This window comes from Podarcis raffonei, chromosome 10 (assembly GCF_027172205.1).
Source record: "Podarcis raffonei isolate rPodRaf1 chromosome 10, rPodRaf1.pri, whole genome shotgun sequence".
Classification (NCBI taxonomy): Eukaryota; Metazoa; Chordata; class Lepidosauria; order Squamata; family Lacertidae; genus Podarcis; species Podarcis raffonei.
The window spans coordinates 71,730,089-71,750,517 of NC_070611.1; the positions used below are offsets into that span (position 1 = coordinate 71,730,089).

General features: G+C 45.8%; 1 protein-coding gene across 1 annotated transcript in view; it reads left to right on the top strand.

Annotated features, from left to right (window-relative positions):
- LOC128422150 (uncharacterized) overlaps positions 1-18,387 on the top strand; it is a 51,121-nt gene extending 32,734 nt beyond the window's left edge. Inside the window, exons 12-20 of the mRNA XM_053405760.1 lie at positions 4,016-4,115; positions 6,453-6,571; positions 8,034-8,071; positions 9,242-9,354; positions 12,088-12,236; positions 12,940-13,034; positions 14,490-14,568; positions 15,946-16,054; positions 17,824-18,387. Of these exons, the coding sequence (XP_053261735.1) occupies positions 4,016-4,115; positions 6,453-6,571; positions 8,034-8,071; positions 9,242-9,354; positions 12,088-12,236; positions 12,940-13,034; positions 14,490-14,568; positions 15,946-16,054; positions 17,824-17,897 (876 nt within the window). The 3' untranslated portion in view covers positions 17,898-18,387. The remainder of the gene's footprint in view (positions 1-4,015; positions 4,116-6,452; positions 6,572-8,033; positions 8,072-9,241; positions 9,355-12,087; positions 12,237-12,939; positions 13,035-14,489; positions 14,569-15,945; positions 16,055-17,823) is intronic.
- The last annotated feature ends 2,042 nt before the right edge of the window (positions 18,388-20,429 follow it).

Consider the following 20,429-nt stretch of genomic DNA (forward strand, 5'->3'; position numbering starts at 1 on the left):
ACTTTTAGAAAACATCTGAAGGCAGCCCTGTTTAGGGAAGTTTTTAATGTTTGATGTATTTATCGTGTTTTGAATGTTCTATTGGGAGCCACCCAGAGTAGTTGGGGAAACCCAGCCAGATGGGCGGGGTATAAATAATTAATTACCGTATTTTTTGCACCATAACACTCACTTTTTTCCTCCTAAAAAGTAAGGGGAAATGTCTGTGCGTGTTATGGAGGGAATGCCTACAGGTGGCATGCCTACAGATTTTCCTCCTCTAGAAACTACGTGCGTGTTATGGTCGGGTGCGTGTTATAGAGCGAAAAATACGGTAATAAGAATAATAACAATATATTTATTTATTATCTTCCCTCTTGGAATTTGTGACTTCTCTGTCCCTCCGTACTTCCCCATCCCCTCGTATCTGTCAGGACTGTTCCTTCCGGCCTGAAATTCTGCGTCTGAATTCTGCAAGCGGAACAGGGGAGCTTTCAGTCGCGTTCAGAAGGGATTTGTTTTTACTTGATCGGTTTCGTAACGTTTACACGCTGCTTTGATTTAATTAATTAATGGATGAATTTAGTAGACTCCTTCTCTCGCCTCATTAGCTTAGGGAAGGCTGTGCTAGAATAAGGCTCCCCTTTTCTGCATGCTGAATGGAGTCCCCAGCCTGGTTCCACAGTGGTCCCGTCCCTGACCTTGCGACACGTTACTCCCCGACCATAACGGATCTGCAAAACAGCAACAGACTTGCGGCGAAGTCGCACAATGAAAAATCGGAGGGGAGGTGCTGCAATGTGCTCTACACGGGGCTTCCTTTGTGCTTGATCCAGAGGCTGCATTGAGTGCAGAATGCTGCCGCACGATTGCTGACAGTAACGAGGCCTTCCTGGCGTATGACACCTTTGCTCAGAGATCAAAGAAGTAACTTACAGGGTCCCATAGAGGTGGGGTCAAACTGGGCCCAGACCAAAGGCCAGGTGGAACAGCTCCGTCTTGCAGGCCCTGCGGAAGGATGTCAAGTCTCGCAGGGCCCTAGTCTCCTGTGATAGAGCATTCCACCAAGCTGGGGCCAAAGCCGAAAAGGCCCTGGCCCTGGTTGAGGCCAGTCTAACCTCGAGGCCCGAGACCTCCAAGATATTATTATTTGTGGACTGTAAGGTCCTCCGCAGGGCATACCAGGTCTTAAACATTATTTTCATTTCATTGTATTTGTAAAAATATATCTTTATTAATTTAAAATAAATACATTTGTAAAAAAAAGACGTACATACAAGTAAACAAACATACAATCAACCAAACAAACAAATAACAGAAAAATCAAACAAACCACCACACTATAAGATATAAGAAGGTTAATATAATTATCATCATATATACTCCTGGCATTGAACACAATTATAAAATTTATAGAAAAGAAATTTAAAACTGACTTCCAATTAGGTAATCTCATTGTACTTCGTCTATCCATTACTTTATACTGCACAGTTACATATTTCTTATATAATTTCTTTTTACCTCCCTTGTTGTTGTTGTATAGTTGTTTAGTTGTGTCCGCCTCTTCCTGACCCCCTGGACCAGAGCACGCCAGGCACTCCTGTCTTCCACTGCCTCCCGCAGTTTGGTCAAACTCATGCTGGTAGCTTCGAGAACACTGTCCCACCATCTTGTCCTCGGTCGTCCCCTTCTCCTTGTGCCCTCCATCTTTCCCAACATCAGGGTCTTTTCCAGGGAGTCTTCTCTTCTCAGGAGGTGGCCAAAGTCTTGGAGCCTCAGCTTCAGGATCTGTCCTTCCAGTGAGCACTCAGGGCTGATTTCCTTCAGAATGGAGAGGTTTGATCTTCTTGCAGTCCATGGGACTCTCAAGAGTTTCCTCCAGCACCAGAATTCAAAAGCATTCATTCTTCGGCTATCAGCCTTCTTTATGGTCTAACTTCCATACATCGCTACTGGGAAAACCATAGCTTTTACTATACAGACCTTTGTTGGCAAGGTGATGTCTCTGCTTTTTAAGATGCTGTCTAGGTTTGTCATTGTTTTTCTCCCAAGAAGCAGGCGTCTTTTAATTTTGTGGCTGCTGTCACCATCTGCAGTGATCATAGCGCCCAAGAAAGTAAAATCTCTCACTTCCTCCATTTCTCCCCCTTCTTTTTGCCAGGAGGTGATGGGCCCAGTGGCCATGATCTTCGTTTTTTTGATGTTGAGCTTCAGACCATATTTTGCACTCTCCTCTTTCACCCTCAATATAAGGTTCTTTAATTCCTCCTCACTTTCTGCCATCAAGGTTGTGTCATCTGCATATCTGAGGTTGTTGATATTTCTTCCGGCAATCTTAATTCCGGCTAGGGATTCATCCAGCCCAGCCTTTCGCATGATGAATTATGCATATAAGTTAAATAAGCAATTTACAGTATACAATATACAGCCTTGTCATACTCCTTTCCCAATTTTGAACCATTTACCTCCCTACAAACTTATATTTATACAATACAGGGATCAGTCTAATTCTGCCAAGAAGTTTCCTTTTATTCCATAGTTTTCTAAAGATTCTTTAAAGATTCTGCAATCCTTATAGACTTTTTGTTTTGGTTGGCCTCTTACTCTTCCTGTCGCTTTCGCTAGCTGCAGATATTCTACCATTAGGTTTTGCCAATCTTCCGTGTTGGGTATTGTTGTGTTTTTCCAATTTCTTGCTACTAAAATTCTGGCTGCCGTTATTCCATGAACATGAACAATGTTCTTTTCGATTTCCCTATTTCTTTTGGCGAAATGCTTAATAAAAATATAAATATCTTTTCATCTCATTGTAATTCATTCCCCAATAACTTTTAGTTATTTTGCAACCCCGCCATTCTTCTTTTGCTGGTATCTTGTTGTCCTTCCATCTTTGGGCTAGTAACATCCTAGCTGCCATTGTGGCATACATAAATAGTTTTTTACATCCTTTTGGCAAGTCTTGACCTGTAATACCTAACAGAAATAATAATAATAATTTTATTATTTCAGTTACAGACCAGTTCCAGCTCACATACAGTATCAGGGAAGTCATAAAACACGATAAGGATACATTTTAATTTACAATTAGGTATAACAGGGACAATACAGATATAGCAGCAGTTAAAAATATATAATTCAAATCACTAAAATATAACCTGAAATTGTCATTCAAGGCCTTAGGCAACAAGCTGTGCTACCATATAGCTGTCAACGTTTCCCTTTTTGAAAGGGAATTTCCCTTATTCCGAATAGGATTCCTCGCAAGAAAAGGGAAAAGTTGACAGCTATGATAATGACTAAGTTTTATGGCAGTTGCACAGAATTTGGCCAACCTAACAGAAAAGCTTCTGGTCTTTTAACAAAAGATGTCTTAAACATTCTTTTCATTTCATTGTAAATCACTCCCCAATAACTTTTAGTTATTTTGCAATCCTGCCACTAATAATAATAATAATGATAATGATAATAATAAATAATACCCCGCCCATCTGGCTTGGCTTCCCCAGCCACTCTGGGCGGCTGCCAACAAAATATTAAAATACAGTAATGTATCTAATATTAAAAGCTTCCTAAACAGGTCCTCCTTCTCTTTGCATTTCCAACACTTATTGGAGCTTGTCCTACACATTTTTGCCATTTTTCAGGGGTAATATACCATCTCTCGGGGGTGGGCAGTGTTAAGTTGTGGGTGAACATATCAGACGACATAGTGATTCTTCAAACAGCTCTTGTTTATTCACAGGCCAGGACAGAACTGAACTGAAGGGTTCAGTCAGCCTGCTTATATAGAGCTCCAGTACAACGTAACTGTAACAACTTTCTAAAACTATCCAATCACTGAATGTCACTTTCGATCCCTTATTTGCATAACTGTCTACAGTATCCCCCTGCTGGCCCAGGGCGAGAACTTCAGTACATAACAGGCAGTTTGGAGAATGCAGAGCTAGGTCTTCCTGCTTGCTTGCTGCCTCTTCCAAAGCCAGGCTGGTGGACGCAGGGATGGAGCCACTATCCTTCTCTCTCTTTCTCCTTCTAGGGGCTGTGCATGGTGATTGGCGGCATTCGGCACCAAGAGCAGAGATTCAACAGCAGGTCAGCCGGGGTCAGCTCTGCCCTCCTCTTCCTCTCCGTGGGAGGTAAGTTGCGGAGGTAGGTAGGTAGGAGGGCATAGCTGTCAACTTACAGATTTGAAAATAAGGGACCAGCAGCCTCGAAAATAAGGGATTTTCCAGGCACATGTATGTTCAACTTCTGAGCCCCTGAGATCATCTGCAGGAGTGTTGCTGGTCAAACACCGCCCCGCCCCAAGTTGGTAAAAGCTCGTTCAACAACGAAAAAATGATGTCGTCGGAACAGTCCTGTGGAACTCTATGCCACTGGAGATTCAGCTTTTAAATGCCTCCTGAAAGCTTTCCCGCTCCACTGGGAGCCGACTCAAGACAATTACATCCTTCCAAAATGGTTAATTCAGGCCTAGGCAAACTCGGCCATAGCTGTCAACTTACAGATTTGAAAGTAAGGGACCAGCAGCCTCAAAAATAAGGGATCAGCAGCCAAAATAAGGGATTTTCAGGGCACAGCTAGGTTCAGCTTCTGAGCCCCTCCGAGCCAAAGGCAGAAAGCCCAGCCAGCAGCCAAACGAAGCCTCAAGTGGTGGTTCCCACAGCGCAGCAACCCGGCAAAGGGGATGCAGCAAGGAAAACCACCGTCCCCTCTCCGCTGGGAAGCGCTGAGCAAAGGCGAGTCCCCAGGCAACGCGGCCGATTTGATTGGCACAAGGCATGCAAGCTCCACCCCCCCAGTCGTTTTTAGACTCCTTATTGGGTGAGCAACGCAGCCAAGCAACCCAGTTGGAGCCTCCCTCCTCCCTGACCGGCAGGGAGGGAGGGAAAGGAGCTGCTTCCTTTGAAATCTGGGAAATTTAAGGGACATCATCAATAAGGGACAGCAGCGGGACACGGCGCTGGGATAAGGGACTTTCCCGCCAAATAAGGGACAGTTGAGAGCTATGTAGGAGGGAGCCATTGATAGCCTTACCCAACTTCCAGTGATTTATTGCATTTGACTAAAAGCCACTACAGATTAGTTTTTACAGATCCAGCAAGTTCAATTAAAACCTGATGAAAGAAAACCAGAGATACGCATCCGTTTCCAATAAGTCAAATTAATGAATTGCCTGCGAAGTTTGCGGCATTGTCTTTTATATAGCTTTTATATATTTAGCGGCTTTAGCAAATGGGGCCGTTTTGTATGTGACAAGCAGGTTGCAGTCAGATAACAGCCAACATATTTTCACTTCAGGGTTCTGCCAGCATCTGTTCCAAAAAATCTCTTTCTGGGGTTTTGACAGAGCTGGCAATAGAGCATATAAACAGGGAGATCTTCTACAGTGGTACCTCTGGTTACGTACTTAATTCGTTCCGGAGGTCCGTTCTTAACCTGAAACTGTTCTTAACCTGAAGCACCACTTCAGCTAATGGGGCCTCCCGCTGCCGCCGGAGCACGATTTCTGTTCTCATCCTGAAGCAAAGTTTTTAACCCAAGGTATTATTTCTGGGTTAGCGGAGTCTGTAACCTGAAGCAAATGTAACCCGAGGTACCACTGTAGTACCAATGGGATAATTTTGAAATATAGATTAGAGATAAATCATCCTCGTTATCCTGTTTATAAGTCCAACCCCTGAGTAGTCTTGTAAGACCAGGGAATACAAAAATATCTGTTGTCAGGTTTTTTGAGGCTAGCAAGCCTAACTTGGCCAACCCAAGCTTCTTCCTTTGTTCCTCCAGTAGGGAAAAGCAGCCAGAATTGCCTTAACCCTCCACAATAAGCCTGAACATCCATATTAAAATGTGCTAAAAAATGATCCCATTAAAACAACACAGTGCAGTGGTACCTTGGTTCTCAAACGCCTTGGAACCCAAACACTGCAAACCGGAAAATAAGTGTTCCAGTTTGTGAACTTTTTTCGGAAGCCGAACATCCTCCGTTTTGAGTATTACGCTTCCGATCTGAGTGCCACACTTCCATTTTGAGTGTTACGCTGAGGTCTGTTTTTGCTATTTATTTCGCATTTTTGCTTTTGTTGCTCTTTTTGTTTTGATTTTGTGACTGTGGGGAAGCCAGTTCAGCTCCCGATGGATTGATTGTGTGACTGCCGTACATTATTTATTGCTTTCCTTTTATGGATCAACAGTCTCGTTAGATAGTAAAATTCATGTTAAATTGCGTTTTAGGGGTTCTTTTTTAAAATGTCTGGAACGGATTAATCCGTTTTGCATGACTTTCTGTGGAAAAGCGCACCTTGGTTTTGGAACGCTTTGGTTACGGAACGGACTTCCGGAACGGATTAAGTTTGAGAACCAAGGCACCACTGTAATGAAAATGGGAAACTCGGGTCAGGGGGAAAGATGTGGGCTGGACGGATCCTGGGAGGCGATGGGGCTGATCTCCTCTCGCTCTGCTTTCCCCCCAGGTGTGTTCGCTCCAACCCTCTTCTCCAAAGTCTACGGGAGGCTGGTCTGTGGGGAATGCCAGAACGTCACCCAAGAGCCACCAGGGCACTACGTCTGCCAGAGTTGCCACTTTGACTTGGTGAGCAGCAGCTTCTGGGCCCCACATGGGGCTGGGATTTCACCAACCAGCCCCAGCCGTGTTAGCTATGTTGTTGTTGTTGTTGTTGTTTAGTTGTTTAGTCGTGTCCGACTCTTCGTGACCCCTGGACCAGAGCACGCCAGGCACTCCTTTTTTTTTTATATAAAATATTTATTAAAGTTTTACAAAATGAAAAAAGAAAAAGAAAAATACAAATAAAAAACAGTTCCATCTTTCCATTACATTCTTTCATTTACTTAATTTCCGGACCTCCTCTAGCCTCCCTTTTTGTATTCCAGTTTAATTTGTCAGTTTAGCAAATCCTTCCCCTCTTTGCTTATCCTAATCTTTAATCTTAAAATAATGTAACATTGGATTTTTACTTATTAATAGTCCATTTTTTCATACTCCTTATAGCATTATAGCTAAAAACCACATAACTTTTAATCCAACATCATTCTAACATTCATTAATTTTGCAATATTTCTGTAAATAGTCTTTAAATTTCTTCCAATCTTCTTCCACCGACTCTTCTCCCTGGTCTCGGATTCTGCCGGTCATTTCCGCCAATTCCATATAGTCCATGCCAGGCACTCCTGTCTTCCACTGCCTCCCGCAGTTTGGTCAAACTCATGCTGGTAGCTTCGAGAACACTGTCCCACCATCTCGTCCTCTGTCGTCCCCTTCTCCTTGTGCCCTCCATCTTTCCCAACATCAGGGTCTTTTCCAGGGAGTCTTCTCTTCTCATGAGGTGGCCAAAGTCTTGGAGCCTCAGCTTCAGGATCTGTCCTTCCAGTGAGCACTCAGGGCTGATTTCCTTCAGAATGGAGAGGTCTTAAAACTTTATAGGTCAAACCGAGCTCTTTGAATTGGGCCCAGAAACTAATCGGCAGCCTGTTGAGCAATTGAGCCAGGATTGGTATTATGTGCTAAAGACAGCTTTGCCTCGATGAGCAAGGTAAAGGTAAAGGTACCCCTGCCCGTACGGGCCAGTCTTGACAGACTCTGGGGTTGTGCGCCCATCTCACTCAAGAGGCCAGGGGCCAGCGCTGTCCGGAGACACTTCCGGGTCACGTGGCCAGCGTGACAAAGCTGCATCTGGCGAGCCAGCGCAGCACACGGAAACGCCGTTTATCTTCCCTCCAGTAAGCGGTCCCTATTTATCTACTTGCACCCGGGGGTGCTTTCGAACTGCTAGGTTGGCAGGCGCTGGGACCGAGCAGCGGGAGCGCACCCCGCCGCGGGGATTCGAACCGCCGACCTTTCGATCGGCAAGCCCTAGGTGCTGAGGCTTTTACCCACAGCGCCACCCGCGTCCCAATGATGACGCAAACTGGCTGCCAAATTCTGCACCGGCTGAAGTTTCCGAACCGTCTTCAAAGGCAGCCCCACGAATAACAATATTTGCAAATGGATCACTTCTGGCACTGTGGGGTCTGATAATTCTATTATCTCTTGGTAGATGGAGAACAATGGGACCCTTTACTACAGCCATGTTGAGTAAGTACCTTATCATTCATCCTTTTAATTTGCCTGTCCTGTTTAACTGCTTCTGGTCATGGGAAGCCTCGCTGGCTGGAGCTGTTGTGAGCCACAAAATTCCATTCCGTCATGTGCCAGAGGCGCATAACATGCTCTCTGTCTTCCTCATCCTTGACTGTGGCAGATCGATTTTTCTAACGCAGCCCCATGCATGAGTCGTTCATCATCTGATCGGATCACCAGTTCCCTGGTAGCTTCTGAAAATAATAATAATAATAAACTCTGCATGAGGCTTGGGGAAGCGACTTCTGCAACTCAAAGGAGCTTCTCAAAGAAACCTGTTTATTGAGCTATATAATAAAATTTAAAAATTGTCCAGTAGCACCTTAGAAATCAACTAAGTTGATCTTGGTATAAGCTTTCGTGTGCATGCACACTTCTTCAGATAAGTTGATGGACTTCCATTTCATGAAGCTGAATGTGGTGCCTTCCATGGTTCTAGATTCATGTAGGTAGCCGTGTTGGTCTGACGCAATCGAAATATATATAAAAATAAAACAAATGTCCAGTAGCACCTTAGAGACCAACTAAGTTTGTTCTTGGTATAAGCTGTCGTGTGCATGCACACTTCTTTAGATACCAGCATTTATCCTGATTCGCTGGCACAAAGCTTACGGGGAGGTTAAATGGTATTTGGACTTTAATGAGCTTTTGCTCTGATTCGTTTGTGGGGAGGCTGAGTGATGATGAGCATTCGTCCTGCATTCATTTGCATTTGGTTCTTTCCGTTAATCATACCTCGTATCTCTTCACCCAGTATACCCAGTAAGAAGGCTTCTGGTTTTTCAACAAAAGTGTTTTTAAACATTTTCTTTAACTCATTATATACCATTTCCCAGAAAGCCTTTACCATTTTACAGGTCCACCACATAAAAGATACCTTCCTTTTCTATACATTTCCAGCACTCGTTAGATCTTGTGTTACACATTTCAGCAAGTTTTGATGGTGTAAAATACCATCTATACATCATTTTCATCACATTTTCTTTAAGTGCACTGCATGCATAGATCAGCTTCTCTACGCTCATCTCTGCCTCTTAAGGTTTGGTCCCGAGCTTCCCTGGCAGGTAGGCCAGGTGTAAAGGGTAGAAACCCCTCCTGCATATTTTAACCCTTTGTGTGCGGCAGGCCCCTGGTGTATACAGTGTCCCTGTTGCTCCCTGCGGCGTACATCATCGGCCTGCTCTTCACCCTGAAGACTCACTCGCACATCTACGACATCCATGTCAGCGACTGCCACAGTAAGTACCTTCCTGAGCTTTGCTTTTGGCAGGCGGGGAATAATTTATTATATATACCCAGCCCATCTGGCTGGGTTTCCCCAGCCACTCTGGGCGGCTTCCAGCAAAATATTAAAATACAATAATTCATCAAATATTAAAAGCTTCCCTAAAAAGGGCTGCCTTAAAATGTCTACTAAAAGTTAGATAGTTGTTTATTTCCTTGACATCTGATGGGAGGGCGTTCCACAGGGCGGGTGCCACCACCGAGAAGGCCCTCTGCCTGGTTCCCTGTAACCTCACTTCTCGGAGGGAGGGAACTGCCAGAAGGCCCTCGGAGCTGGACCTCAGTGTCCAGGTAGAACGATGGGGGTGGAGATGCTCCTTCAGGTGTTCTGGGCCGAGGCCATTTAGGGCTTGAAAGGTCAACACCAACACTTTGAATTGTGCTCAGGAAGGTAAAGGTAAAGGGACCCCTGACGATTAGGTCCAGTCGTGAACGACTCTGGCATTGGGGCGCTCATCTCGCTTTATTGGCCGAGGGAGCCAGCGTACAGCTTCCGGGTCATTTGGCCAGCATGACTGAGCCGCTTCTGGCGAACCAGAGCAGCACACGGAAACACCGTTTACCTTCCCGCCGGAGTGGTACCTATTTATCTACTCGCACTTTGAGGTGCTTTCTAACTGCTAGGTTGGCAGGAGCAGGGACCGAGCAACGGGAGCTCACCCCGTCACGGGGATTTGAACCGCCAACCTTCTGATTGGCAAGCCCTAGGCTCTGTGGTTTAACCCACAGCGCCACCCGCGTTCCTGCTCGGAAACGTACTGGGAGCCAATGTAGGTCTATCAGGACCACGGTTATATGGTCTGGCCAGTCACCAGTCCAGCTGCCACATTCCGGATTAGTTGCAGTTTCCGGGTCACCTTCAAAGGTAGCCCCACGGAGAGCGCGTTGCAGTAGGACATGGGCCTCTCTTAATGCCTCAAGGTGGGTCGTGCGCCACCGTGTTGATGTCCCAGAGCTCTGCATACAATTCTTCACAGTGCAGAGTTAATCTGCGGAACTCACTACAGCAGGAAGCCGGGATGGCGCCTGTCTTGGAAAAGATCAGACAAAACTGTGGCAAAAGCTTTCCTTAGGTGGCCTTTTAGAAGTGGGTTGGATGCCAGGCAAGTCCTAGTTCTCCCAGGCCTTTGGTCAATTAAACCATCTATAGGCTATTAAACTGAATTGGGTGGCGTATTGTTTTCGTTTGTTACTATGGTGTGTGTATATGGTAAAGGTAAAGGTTAATAGGAATGCGGGTGGCGCTGTGGTCTAAACCACTGAGCCTCTTGGGCTTGCCGATCAAAAGGTCGGCGGTTCGAATCCCCACAACGGTGTGAGCTCCCGTTGCTCGGTCCCTGCTCCTGCCAACCTAGCAGTTCCAAAGCACGCCAGTGCAAGTAGATAAATAGGTACTGCTGTGGTGGGAAGGTAAACGGCATTTCCATGCACTCTGGTTTCTGTTGTGGTGTTCTGCTGCACCAGAAGCGGTTTAGTCATGCTGGCCACATGACCCGGAAAGCTGTCTGTGGACAAACACTGGCTCCCTTGGCCTGAAAGCGATATGAGCCCCCGTCGCCTTTGACTGGACTTAACCGTCCAGAGATCCTTTACCTTTTTACCTAATATATATATACAGTGGACGCTCAGGTTTCGAACGTGACCCGTACGGGATGCATGTTCGCAACCTGCAGCGTTCACAACCCTTAGTGGCATGTCGGCGCACGTGCAGGTTATCATTCAGTGCTTCTGTGCATGTACAAAGCGTGATTTAGTGCTTCTGCGCATGCGCGACCCCCGAAACCCGAAAGTAACCTGTTCTAGTACTTCCGGGTTTCAGCGCGTCCGTAACCCAAAAATGCGCAACCTGAAGCGTCTGTAACCCGAGGTATGACTGTATATATAAAACCGCCCTGTAAACTTTGGATGAAGGCTGTGTAGAAATTTAATAAATAACAAATAAACACCCCTAGTAGTTTAAGGGTGAATTCTGGACCCAATGGAGATGTAAAAGATTTGAATCATCATCACCAGGAGGAAATGATTAATCATAGGACACACAAAGGGGAGGATGGAAGTCCAGGAAATTCCTTGGAATCTTGTTCTTATGATTTATGTTGAGAAACCAAATAAATAAATAAAAAATAAAATAATTATAGTTCCCTGCAAAAAAGAAAAAGAAATTTAATAAATAACAACTATGGTAATGTTGCTGGACGTTTTGCTGTGTTCTTTTATATTCTGTTGGAAGCCACCCAGAGTGGCTGGGGCAACGCAGTAGGATGGGCAGAGGAGTGCAAATAATTTTTTTTTCCATTTTTTTTAAAAAAATTATTTAACATAATTGTTACAAAATACAAGCAAAACAATGCAAATACATACATACATATATATTTCAAATAATCACATATATATGAAAAAAGGAACAAAAGGAAAGAGAAAAGAAGAAATAAAGAGAAAAGAAGAAGAAAAGTTGGAAGAATTTCTTCCAAGTTTATTCTACAATTATCTCAATATGAAAATAATAATAATAATAATTCATTGATTGACTTCCATCGCTTACACTGTACTTCCTGTATACATTTTAAGCAAGATTGTTATTCCGTATTTTTCCCATACAATCTCACACAAATATTCTAATCAATACATCTTTCATAAATCTATTCTAAACTAGTAATACGGATGTACGCGTTTCTCCTGTTCTCTAGTGCCCGGCCACCATCACAGCGCGGTGGTCCACTGGTCTCGCTGGAGGGCTTTGCTCATCCTGCTGGTCGCCACTCTGGGCATGTCCGCCTGCGCAGACCTGGCCACAGAGCACATCAGCCCCATCTTGAATAACTCGGCGGTGTCTCAGGTGAGGAGGACGCAGGGCCAGGGCTGGCGCAGGTGGGGGCCGCAGTGGGGCGATGCCATCCTTGGCGTGAAGACCTGAGCTCCTTCTCCATGTCTCCCAAGGAGGTGGTTCGCTACCGGGGCCTTTTCAGTGGTGGCACCCCAACCATGGCTTGCTGTGTCCAGAGAGGCTCTCCTGGCCGTCGCAGGAGCATCTCTTAAGCCTCTCTGTTCTCCCAAGCCTTTCAATGTGATTTTTAGTTTTTAGGATTATTTTGGTTAAATTTCTTTTTAAAGTTATGTGAGATGCCGTTGAGGGCAATGACCCATAACATGGATTCGGAATAAAGTACAGATTCATACGGACAACTCCCCCAGGAAAGGGAATTTACATGAGTAGAATGTGTGCTTTTATTTAAAATGCACCTCTGGGTTATTTGTGGGGCCTGTCTGGTGTTTTTACATGAGTAGAATGTGTGCTTTTATTTAAACTGCATCTCTAGGTTTTTGTGGGGCATAGGATTGGTTCATATATTTTTTCCCAAAATATAGTCCGGCCCCCAACAAGGTCTGAGGGAGAGTGGACTGGCCCCCTGCTGAAAAAGTTTGCTGACCCCTATTTTAGTCGCGTTGTGCATCTATATTGAAGCTCTGCACTGCTTGGAGCGAGCAGCTTATAATTCGGCTAAAGAACCAAATAACCAGGCCGCCTCTCTTTCCCTCAGCACTTCATTGGCGTGACCATCCTTGCCATGGTGCCAGAGCTCCCAGAGATCGTCAACGGGATCCAGTTTGCCCTGCAGAACAACCTCAGCCTCAGGTGGGTCTTTGGAAGTCTAGCCTGGAGGATTTCCCAAGAAATATTCCTTAAATATGCCCTCCTCCTGTGTCCCTCACCTCTTTAGACCGGGGTGCAGGTCGCAGCGGATGTGAAGAAGGAAAACCTTTTTTTCAGCCCAATATATATAAATCTCAAAACAGTTTACAGCAATAAAAGCATGCAACAAAGACCATTTAAAAGATTAAAACAGACACCCATTTTCAGCTGAAACTACAACTCATTGGGCAGAAAACTCGGAGGCTGACAGTAGGGGGCGCTAAAGCCAATGGCACCATCTATGTCAGGCGTAGGCAAACTCGGCCCTCCTGATGTTTTGGGACTACAACTCCCATCATCCCTGACCACTGGTCCTGCTAGCTAGGGATCATGGGAGTTGTAGTCCCAAAACATCTGGAGGGCCGAGCTCATAGCTGTCAACCGTCCCTTATTTGGCGGGAAAGTCCCTTATCCCGGAGCTGTGTCCCGCTGCTGTCCCTTATTGATGATGTCCCTTAAATTTCCCGGGTTTCAAAGGAAGCAGCTCCTCTCCCTCCCTCCCTGCCGGCCAGGGAGGAGGGAGGCTCCAACTGGGTTGCTTGGCTGCGTTGCTCACCCAATAAGGAGTCTTAAGAATTACTGGGGGGGTGGAGCTTGCATGCCTTGTGCCGATCAAATTGGCCGCGTTGCCTGGGGACTCGCCTTTGCTCAGCGCTTCCCAGCGGAGAGGTGACGGTGGTTTTCCTTGCTGCATCCCCTTTGCCGGGTTGCTGCGCTGTGGGAACCACCGCTTGAGGCTTCGTTTGGCTGCTGGCTGGGCTTTCTGCCTTTGGCTTGGAGGGGCTCAGAAGTCGAACCTAGCTGTGCCCAGAAAATCCCTTATTTTGGCTGCTGATCCCTTATTTTGGAGGCTGCTGGTCCCTTATTTTCAAATCTGTAAGTTGACAGCTATGGCCGAGTTTGCCTATGCCTGAATTAACCATTTTGGAAGGATGTAATTGTCTTGAGTTGGCTCCCAGTGGAGCGGGAAAGCTTTCAGGAGGCATTTAAAAGCTGAATCTCCAGTGGCATAGAGTTCCACAGGACTGTTCCAACGACATCATTTTTTCGTTGTTGAACGAGCTTTTACCAACTTGGGGCGGGGCGGTGTTTGACCAGCAACACTCCTGCAGATGATCTCGTCGACCAAGCTAGGATAGGATAAGGGTTCAGGTGATCCCTGAGGTACCCTGGAAGCGTGTGGGGATTGTGTGATGTAAACATGACCGCCTCCTGCGTTGTGGCAGATGTCCTTGCCATCCTGTCAGAGAGGGACCTTTGGAACTCTATGCTACAGGAGGCGATTTCTAACCGGGTAGCGGGAAACAGCAAGGAGGTGGGGGTCCTTATGTATCTGGGGAGGGGATTTTTGACAGCTGCATTCACCTCCCCTTCCTCCTGTCTCTTTCTCTCTTCTAGCATTGAGATTGGGAACTGCATCGCGGTCCAGGTCTGCATGCTCCAAATACCCATCCTGGTGCTTTTCACAGTCTTCTATGTAAGTCATGGGTTCCCCAACCATCTTGTATCGTCCTACCGCCTCTCCCGGTATGCCCCACGGAGGACCTTAAGGTCCATAAATAGCAACACCCTAGAGGTCCCGGGCCCTAAGGAAGTCAGATTAACTTCAACCAGAGCCCAGGGCCTTTTCAGCACTGGCCCCAACTTGGTGGAACGCTCTGTCTCCTGAGACCAGGGCCCTGCAGGATCCGATTTCTTTCCGCAGGGCCTGTAAGACAGAGCTGTTCCGCCTGGCCTTTGGCTTGGAGCCAGTTTGATTCCCTCCCTCTCTTTCTTTTTCCTTTCTCCTCCTGTGAAGAAATTGCTCCCTAATTGTTTTAATGTTGTATCTTCATCTTTTAAATTGTATTTTAATCAACTTGTTTTTATTATTGGTTGTTAGCCGCCCTGAGCCCGGTCTTGGCTGGGGAGGGCGGGGTATAAATAAGATATTATTATTATTATTATTATTATTATTATTATTATTATTATTATTATTATATCATAGTGTTGAAAGGGGCCCCAAAACAGGGCCAGATTTAGGTTAATAATAATAATAATAATAATAATAATAATAATAATAATAATTTTTTGTTTATACCCCGCCCATCTGGTTTCCCCAGCCACTCTGAGCGGCTTCCAACAAAGATTAAAAATACATTAAATGATGGGGCCCTCAGCTACTGAAGGTAATGGGGCCCTTTCTATGTCCAGCTGTCCTTTGTCAACAACAATTGGTCGCTGTTTTTTGTGTGGAATATATGCTATATGGTAATTTATGGACCTAATAGGTATCTCAAGCCATTTGCACGTGTTGCCATGCAACCAGTCCATGCAGAATATAGGCACCCTGTATATAGAAATGAGCAAACCAGGGCCTTTTCAGCACTGGCCCCGACTTGGTGGAACGCTCTGCCTCATGAGACCAGGGCCCTCAGGATCTGATTTCTTTCCGCAGGGCCTGTAAGACACGAGTTGTTCCAGCTGGCTTTTGGCTTGGAATCAACTTGATCCCCTCTTTCCTTTTTCCTTCTGTGATGGAACTCCTATTTGGGGACTTCCCTGGCTTTTTTCTGGCCCACGTAGGACCAGTCTGGATAGTTAGCCTTGGTGAAGACTTGACGTTTCCATCCCCAAAATAGTTTTTGATTGAGTTTCCACTGAAATGAGGCTGCATTTTAATGTTTTAATGTTGTATTTTAATCTTGTTTTAAAGCTGTATTTCAATTAATTGTTTTTATATTTGGTGTTAGCTATCCTGAGCCCGGTCTTGGCTGGGGAGGATGGGGTATAAATAAAACAACAACATCATCATCATCATCATCATTATTATTATTATTATTATTATTATTATTATTATTATTATTATTTCCAGCCCACAGACTTCATCCTGGTCTTCAGTGACCTTCATGTCTATGCAAGCATGTTCAGCGTAGTCCTGATGAATTACATCTTTATGGACGGCAAGTGCGACTACTTCCAAGGTAAAGGTGGCTTTCGAGCTGCGAGTTCCAATCCTGCACCGTCTCTGAGCTAACTTGGGCTGTGTACGTGCTGGAACCTTTAAAGGACATTCAAAACGTAATCTCTACTCCACCTGTCTCTGGGTGCTGGGAATCATAGATTTAAGCAATCTACGGGTGTGTTTACATCAGCAGCTTAAAATGCAGTCGTTTCAAGTCAAGTCGTTTCAAGCCAGTTTTGCACTGAGTTTTTCGCCTCCCGAGGGCCAAGTTTTTCACCTCCCAAGGGATGCCTTCGCCAATGCGCAGGATCTTTTGGGTTTCCCCTGCCCGTGAACCTGTCATCTGTGCAGGTGTGCTCATCTGCGCATGCACAGCGGCAGTGTCAAATGTTCACACTGTACTAAGTGAATATGGCTTAAGTTTTCTAGTTGGATTGAAGCTGGGGTTTTTTTTGGGGGGGGGGTGGAATACATCCAACAGCAGGATTTGTTCAGAAACAGCACGATCGGTATAGATTGTGGGTCGTGCATCATGTGTGCGGCTTTAAAAAAAATCTAGCAGTGGGAGCGCACTGGATGCAGAATAAGCGTTGTTGAATTTATTGCCTGCCCTTCAGAAGCAGATCCTAAGTTACAAGAAAGTGCAATCCAGAATTAAAAACAGTTAAAACCATCTTGGGTTACATATTGGCTTATAGAAAATATCTCTGTTTTCGAACAGCTTACTTCTCGAACATTTTGGCTCCCAAATGGCACAAACCCGGGAGTGTTCCAGTTTGCGAACTGTTTTTGGAAGCCGAACATCCAATGGGGCTTCCGATTGGCTGCAGGAGTTCCCTGCAGCCAATCAGAAGCCGCACTTTGGTTTCCGAATGTTTTGGAAGTCGAATGGATTCCGTTCGACTTCCAAGGGACGGCTGTAGAATAGCTGGATGAGTGAATACTTTGAACAAGTTACGACGTTTAGCTGGCAGAGAATCAGAAGTCGTTTTTATCTTTTTCGAATTTTCTCTCTTTTTGGATTGGATTTTTAAAATATTTACTTACTCAGCGGCCTTTGATACCATCGACCACAACATCCTTCTGGACCGTCTTGAGGGGCTGGGAGCTGGGGGCACTGTCATACGGTGGTTCCGCTCCTTCCTCCTGGGCCGTGTCCAGAAAGTGGTGGTGGGGGGTGAGTGTTCAGACCCCTGGGCTCTCACTTGTGGGGTGCCTCAGGGTTCCGTCCTCTCCCCTATGCTTTTTAATATCTATATGAAGCCGCTGGGGGTTTGGGCTGGGTGTTCACCCTGTGGAACTCTGAGATAATTTATTGCTCACAGAGATAAGGTCTGGCACGCTTCTGTTGCGCAGCACGCATTCCAAAAGCTCTGAGCAAAAGCAGAGTCTCACAGCGGTCAGAAATAAAGCCTTCTATCTTCTGTGCATCAGTGTGCATAAATCAAGTCCTCACGCAGTTACTAAAACTAAAAGCACTTTATTTACAGCACAAACTATCCTCACAGGAACACCCTCCCTTCAGATGTGAAGGAAATAAGCAGCTATCCTATCTTTAAAAGACATCTGAAGGCAGCCCTGTTCAGGGAAGTTTTTAATGTTTAATGCTGTATTGTTTTTAACACTCGATTGGGAGCCGCCCAGAGTCGCTGGGGAAACTCAAGCCAGATGGGAGGGGTATAAATAATAATTATTATTATTATTATTATTATTATTATTATTATTATTATTATTATTATTATTGGACCCGCCAACCTTTCCATGCTGACCTGCTCTCTCCCCCCGCAGGCACCGTGCTGGTGATGGTTTACTTCATCCTCCTCGCAGTGTACTTCTTCGCTCCGTCTCCCGCCGGATGCTGATGCCTCGCACCGCGCTGGACCCCATCCTCCCGCCGCAGAATGTGCCTTTCTCTCAGGGACTTTAAAAACTGCCACCACCACCAAGGAAGGTCTCCTGCTGCATCTTGTCGAGGTGGTGGGAAGCCTCTCAGATTCCTGCCAGCTTAAAGCTTGTTCCCAGACACGTTTGGTGTTTTTAAATTGAAGAGGCTGAGCCGGGAACGGCAGAAGGATGTTGTCAGAAGTTGGATGGACAGGAGCAAGCAAGCAAGCTCCTTGCTCCTTTCCACACTCCAAAAAACTGTCCGGGATTCCCGACATATCCAACGTCTGCCGTTTTCTCGAAGGCTCCTGCTACATTTGTGACTTTCTGGGGTTGTGTTTGCTCACAACGGCTAGCTGCCTTGTGTCCCGGTGGCAGTGGCAGAGGTGGTGATGGCAGGGTGCTTCCAAGCAAAGCTGCCTCTGGCCTTGACTCCAAGCACAATAAAGGAAGCCTCTTCTGAATGCGTCTCCCAGTTGGCCCTCGAACTTCTTTTCAGTAGCCCTGAGTCGTTGTCTGTTGTCTCAAGAGGGAGGCTGTGTGGTCATGAAATACCGTATTTTTCGCTCCATAAGACGCACCTTTTTCCTCCGAAAAAGTAAAGGGAAATGTCTGTGAGTCTTATGGAGCGAATGTGTGGTCCCTGGAGCCGAATTGCCCAGGGGCAAAAAGCAGAACGTGCTTTTTTTTAGAGAGAGAGAGGGAAGGGGGTGTTGAAACAAAGCCGCTGAGCAGCTGATCGGCAAGCAATCAGGAGGGAGATAAGGGACGATAGCGATAAAGGAGGCTGCCTAGGAGGGGGGGAGGTAAAAAGCACATGGATCCTCAGGATTTTTGCATTGGGTCACCCCAAATTCACCATCAGATCACATAGCATGTCCATAGCTACAGCCTGCACCAAAAAAATCACACATCCACTGTTGCCTGGGGCTGCAATGGCGAAAAAACGTGGTTACAAAGCACGGATCCACATGGATCCTCAGGATTTTTGCATTGGGCTACCCCAAACTCACCGTCAAATCACGTCTGTGGCCACAGCATGAACCACAAAAATCAAACATCTACTATTTCGTTCAGAATATTTTTTTTCTTGTTTTCCTCCTCTTAAAAACTAGGTGCATCTTATGGAGCAAAAAATACGGTACATTTCCCCCCCCTCGGCTGGTCCACCCGACCTCTGAGAGAGGAAAAAAGTTGTGGGGGGGGGTTGGGGGGAGTGTTTTGTGAATGATCATGGACAGTCTAGTGCAGTTTCCCAAACTTAATACAGGACCATCAGAAACAACCACTGAGCAGCCGCTTTGTTCATCAATCTCGTCCGCCGTGACTTGACATTGGCTTGCAGGATTTCGGACATTTGCAGCCCTAACTGCACATGAGTTTGTTTTTTACCGTATTGGCCCGAATATAAGCCACACTATTTTTTTCCAAATTCCGACCGTGAGAAGTTATAAGCGCGGCCTAAATTCACAACCTTACAAAAACTGGCTTTTACAGTATCACTGCTGAAACAGACATATGGTAAAATGGAACGGGTGTGAGTGCCTGTGGAATTTAAGGGAGTGGCTTATATTTGGGTATTGTCTCCCCACAGCCCCTTGAATTTTAAAGGTGCCGCTTATGTGTGGGTGCGGCTTATATTCAGGCCAATACGGTATTTGTTTTATTTATATCTCTCTTTCCTCCCCAAGGAGCCCAATGTAGCAAACGGATATGCAATATAACAACAGAAAACAAAGCGAAAACATTTCGAAATGGATTAAAGCATTCTAGAGGCTGTTAAAAGAGCATTATCCCATTCAGTGATCTCAGGGTTGCCAGGAAATGTATTTTTCAGCGACCCAATTGCCTGGCTAAACAGGAAGGTGTTCAAACTCCTCCTGAACGTTAGTAATGATGGAGACAGGCACGTTTCTCTGGATCCGAATGACTGGCTTATGTTACTTGTTAGTGGTTCCCAATGGGTGGTTCGTGGGCCACCTGGGGGTCTGCGTAACCCACCCAGGAGGTCTGGCACATACCCATCAGCTGTCCCAGACTTCACATTTCGGGGGGGCTGTGCTCCCACAAAGGTCACATGACTCGTGTCAGAGTGCGGCCCTGAAGATGTGCACCCCATTTTTGTGCTGGGACATGTTGGAGGGTACAGTGGCACCGTTCGCAAGACAAAAACTGCCACAGAGGTATCAATGTTTTCAAAAGTAGGGGATCTACGGCTTGGCTTTTGAAAAATGGGGGGTCCAGGGTACTTAAGAGCATATATTCATCAGAATTCCACCTGTGGGTCCTGCCAGGAAGGTAAGACAGTAAAATAAAATAAAAAACCTTTTCCCTGCCACTGGGTTAGACTTCCTCTAGCTAGGGTTTCTCTCTGCACCTGAGGAAGTACAGATTGAAAGCCATGCTGGTGCTCCGCTGAGCTTGCATCCTGCATGCCTAAATGACGCCAGAACACAGCCATTTGATAGAGGCAGTAGAGTCACGGGATAACTTCCTGCCCCTTCAGGGGG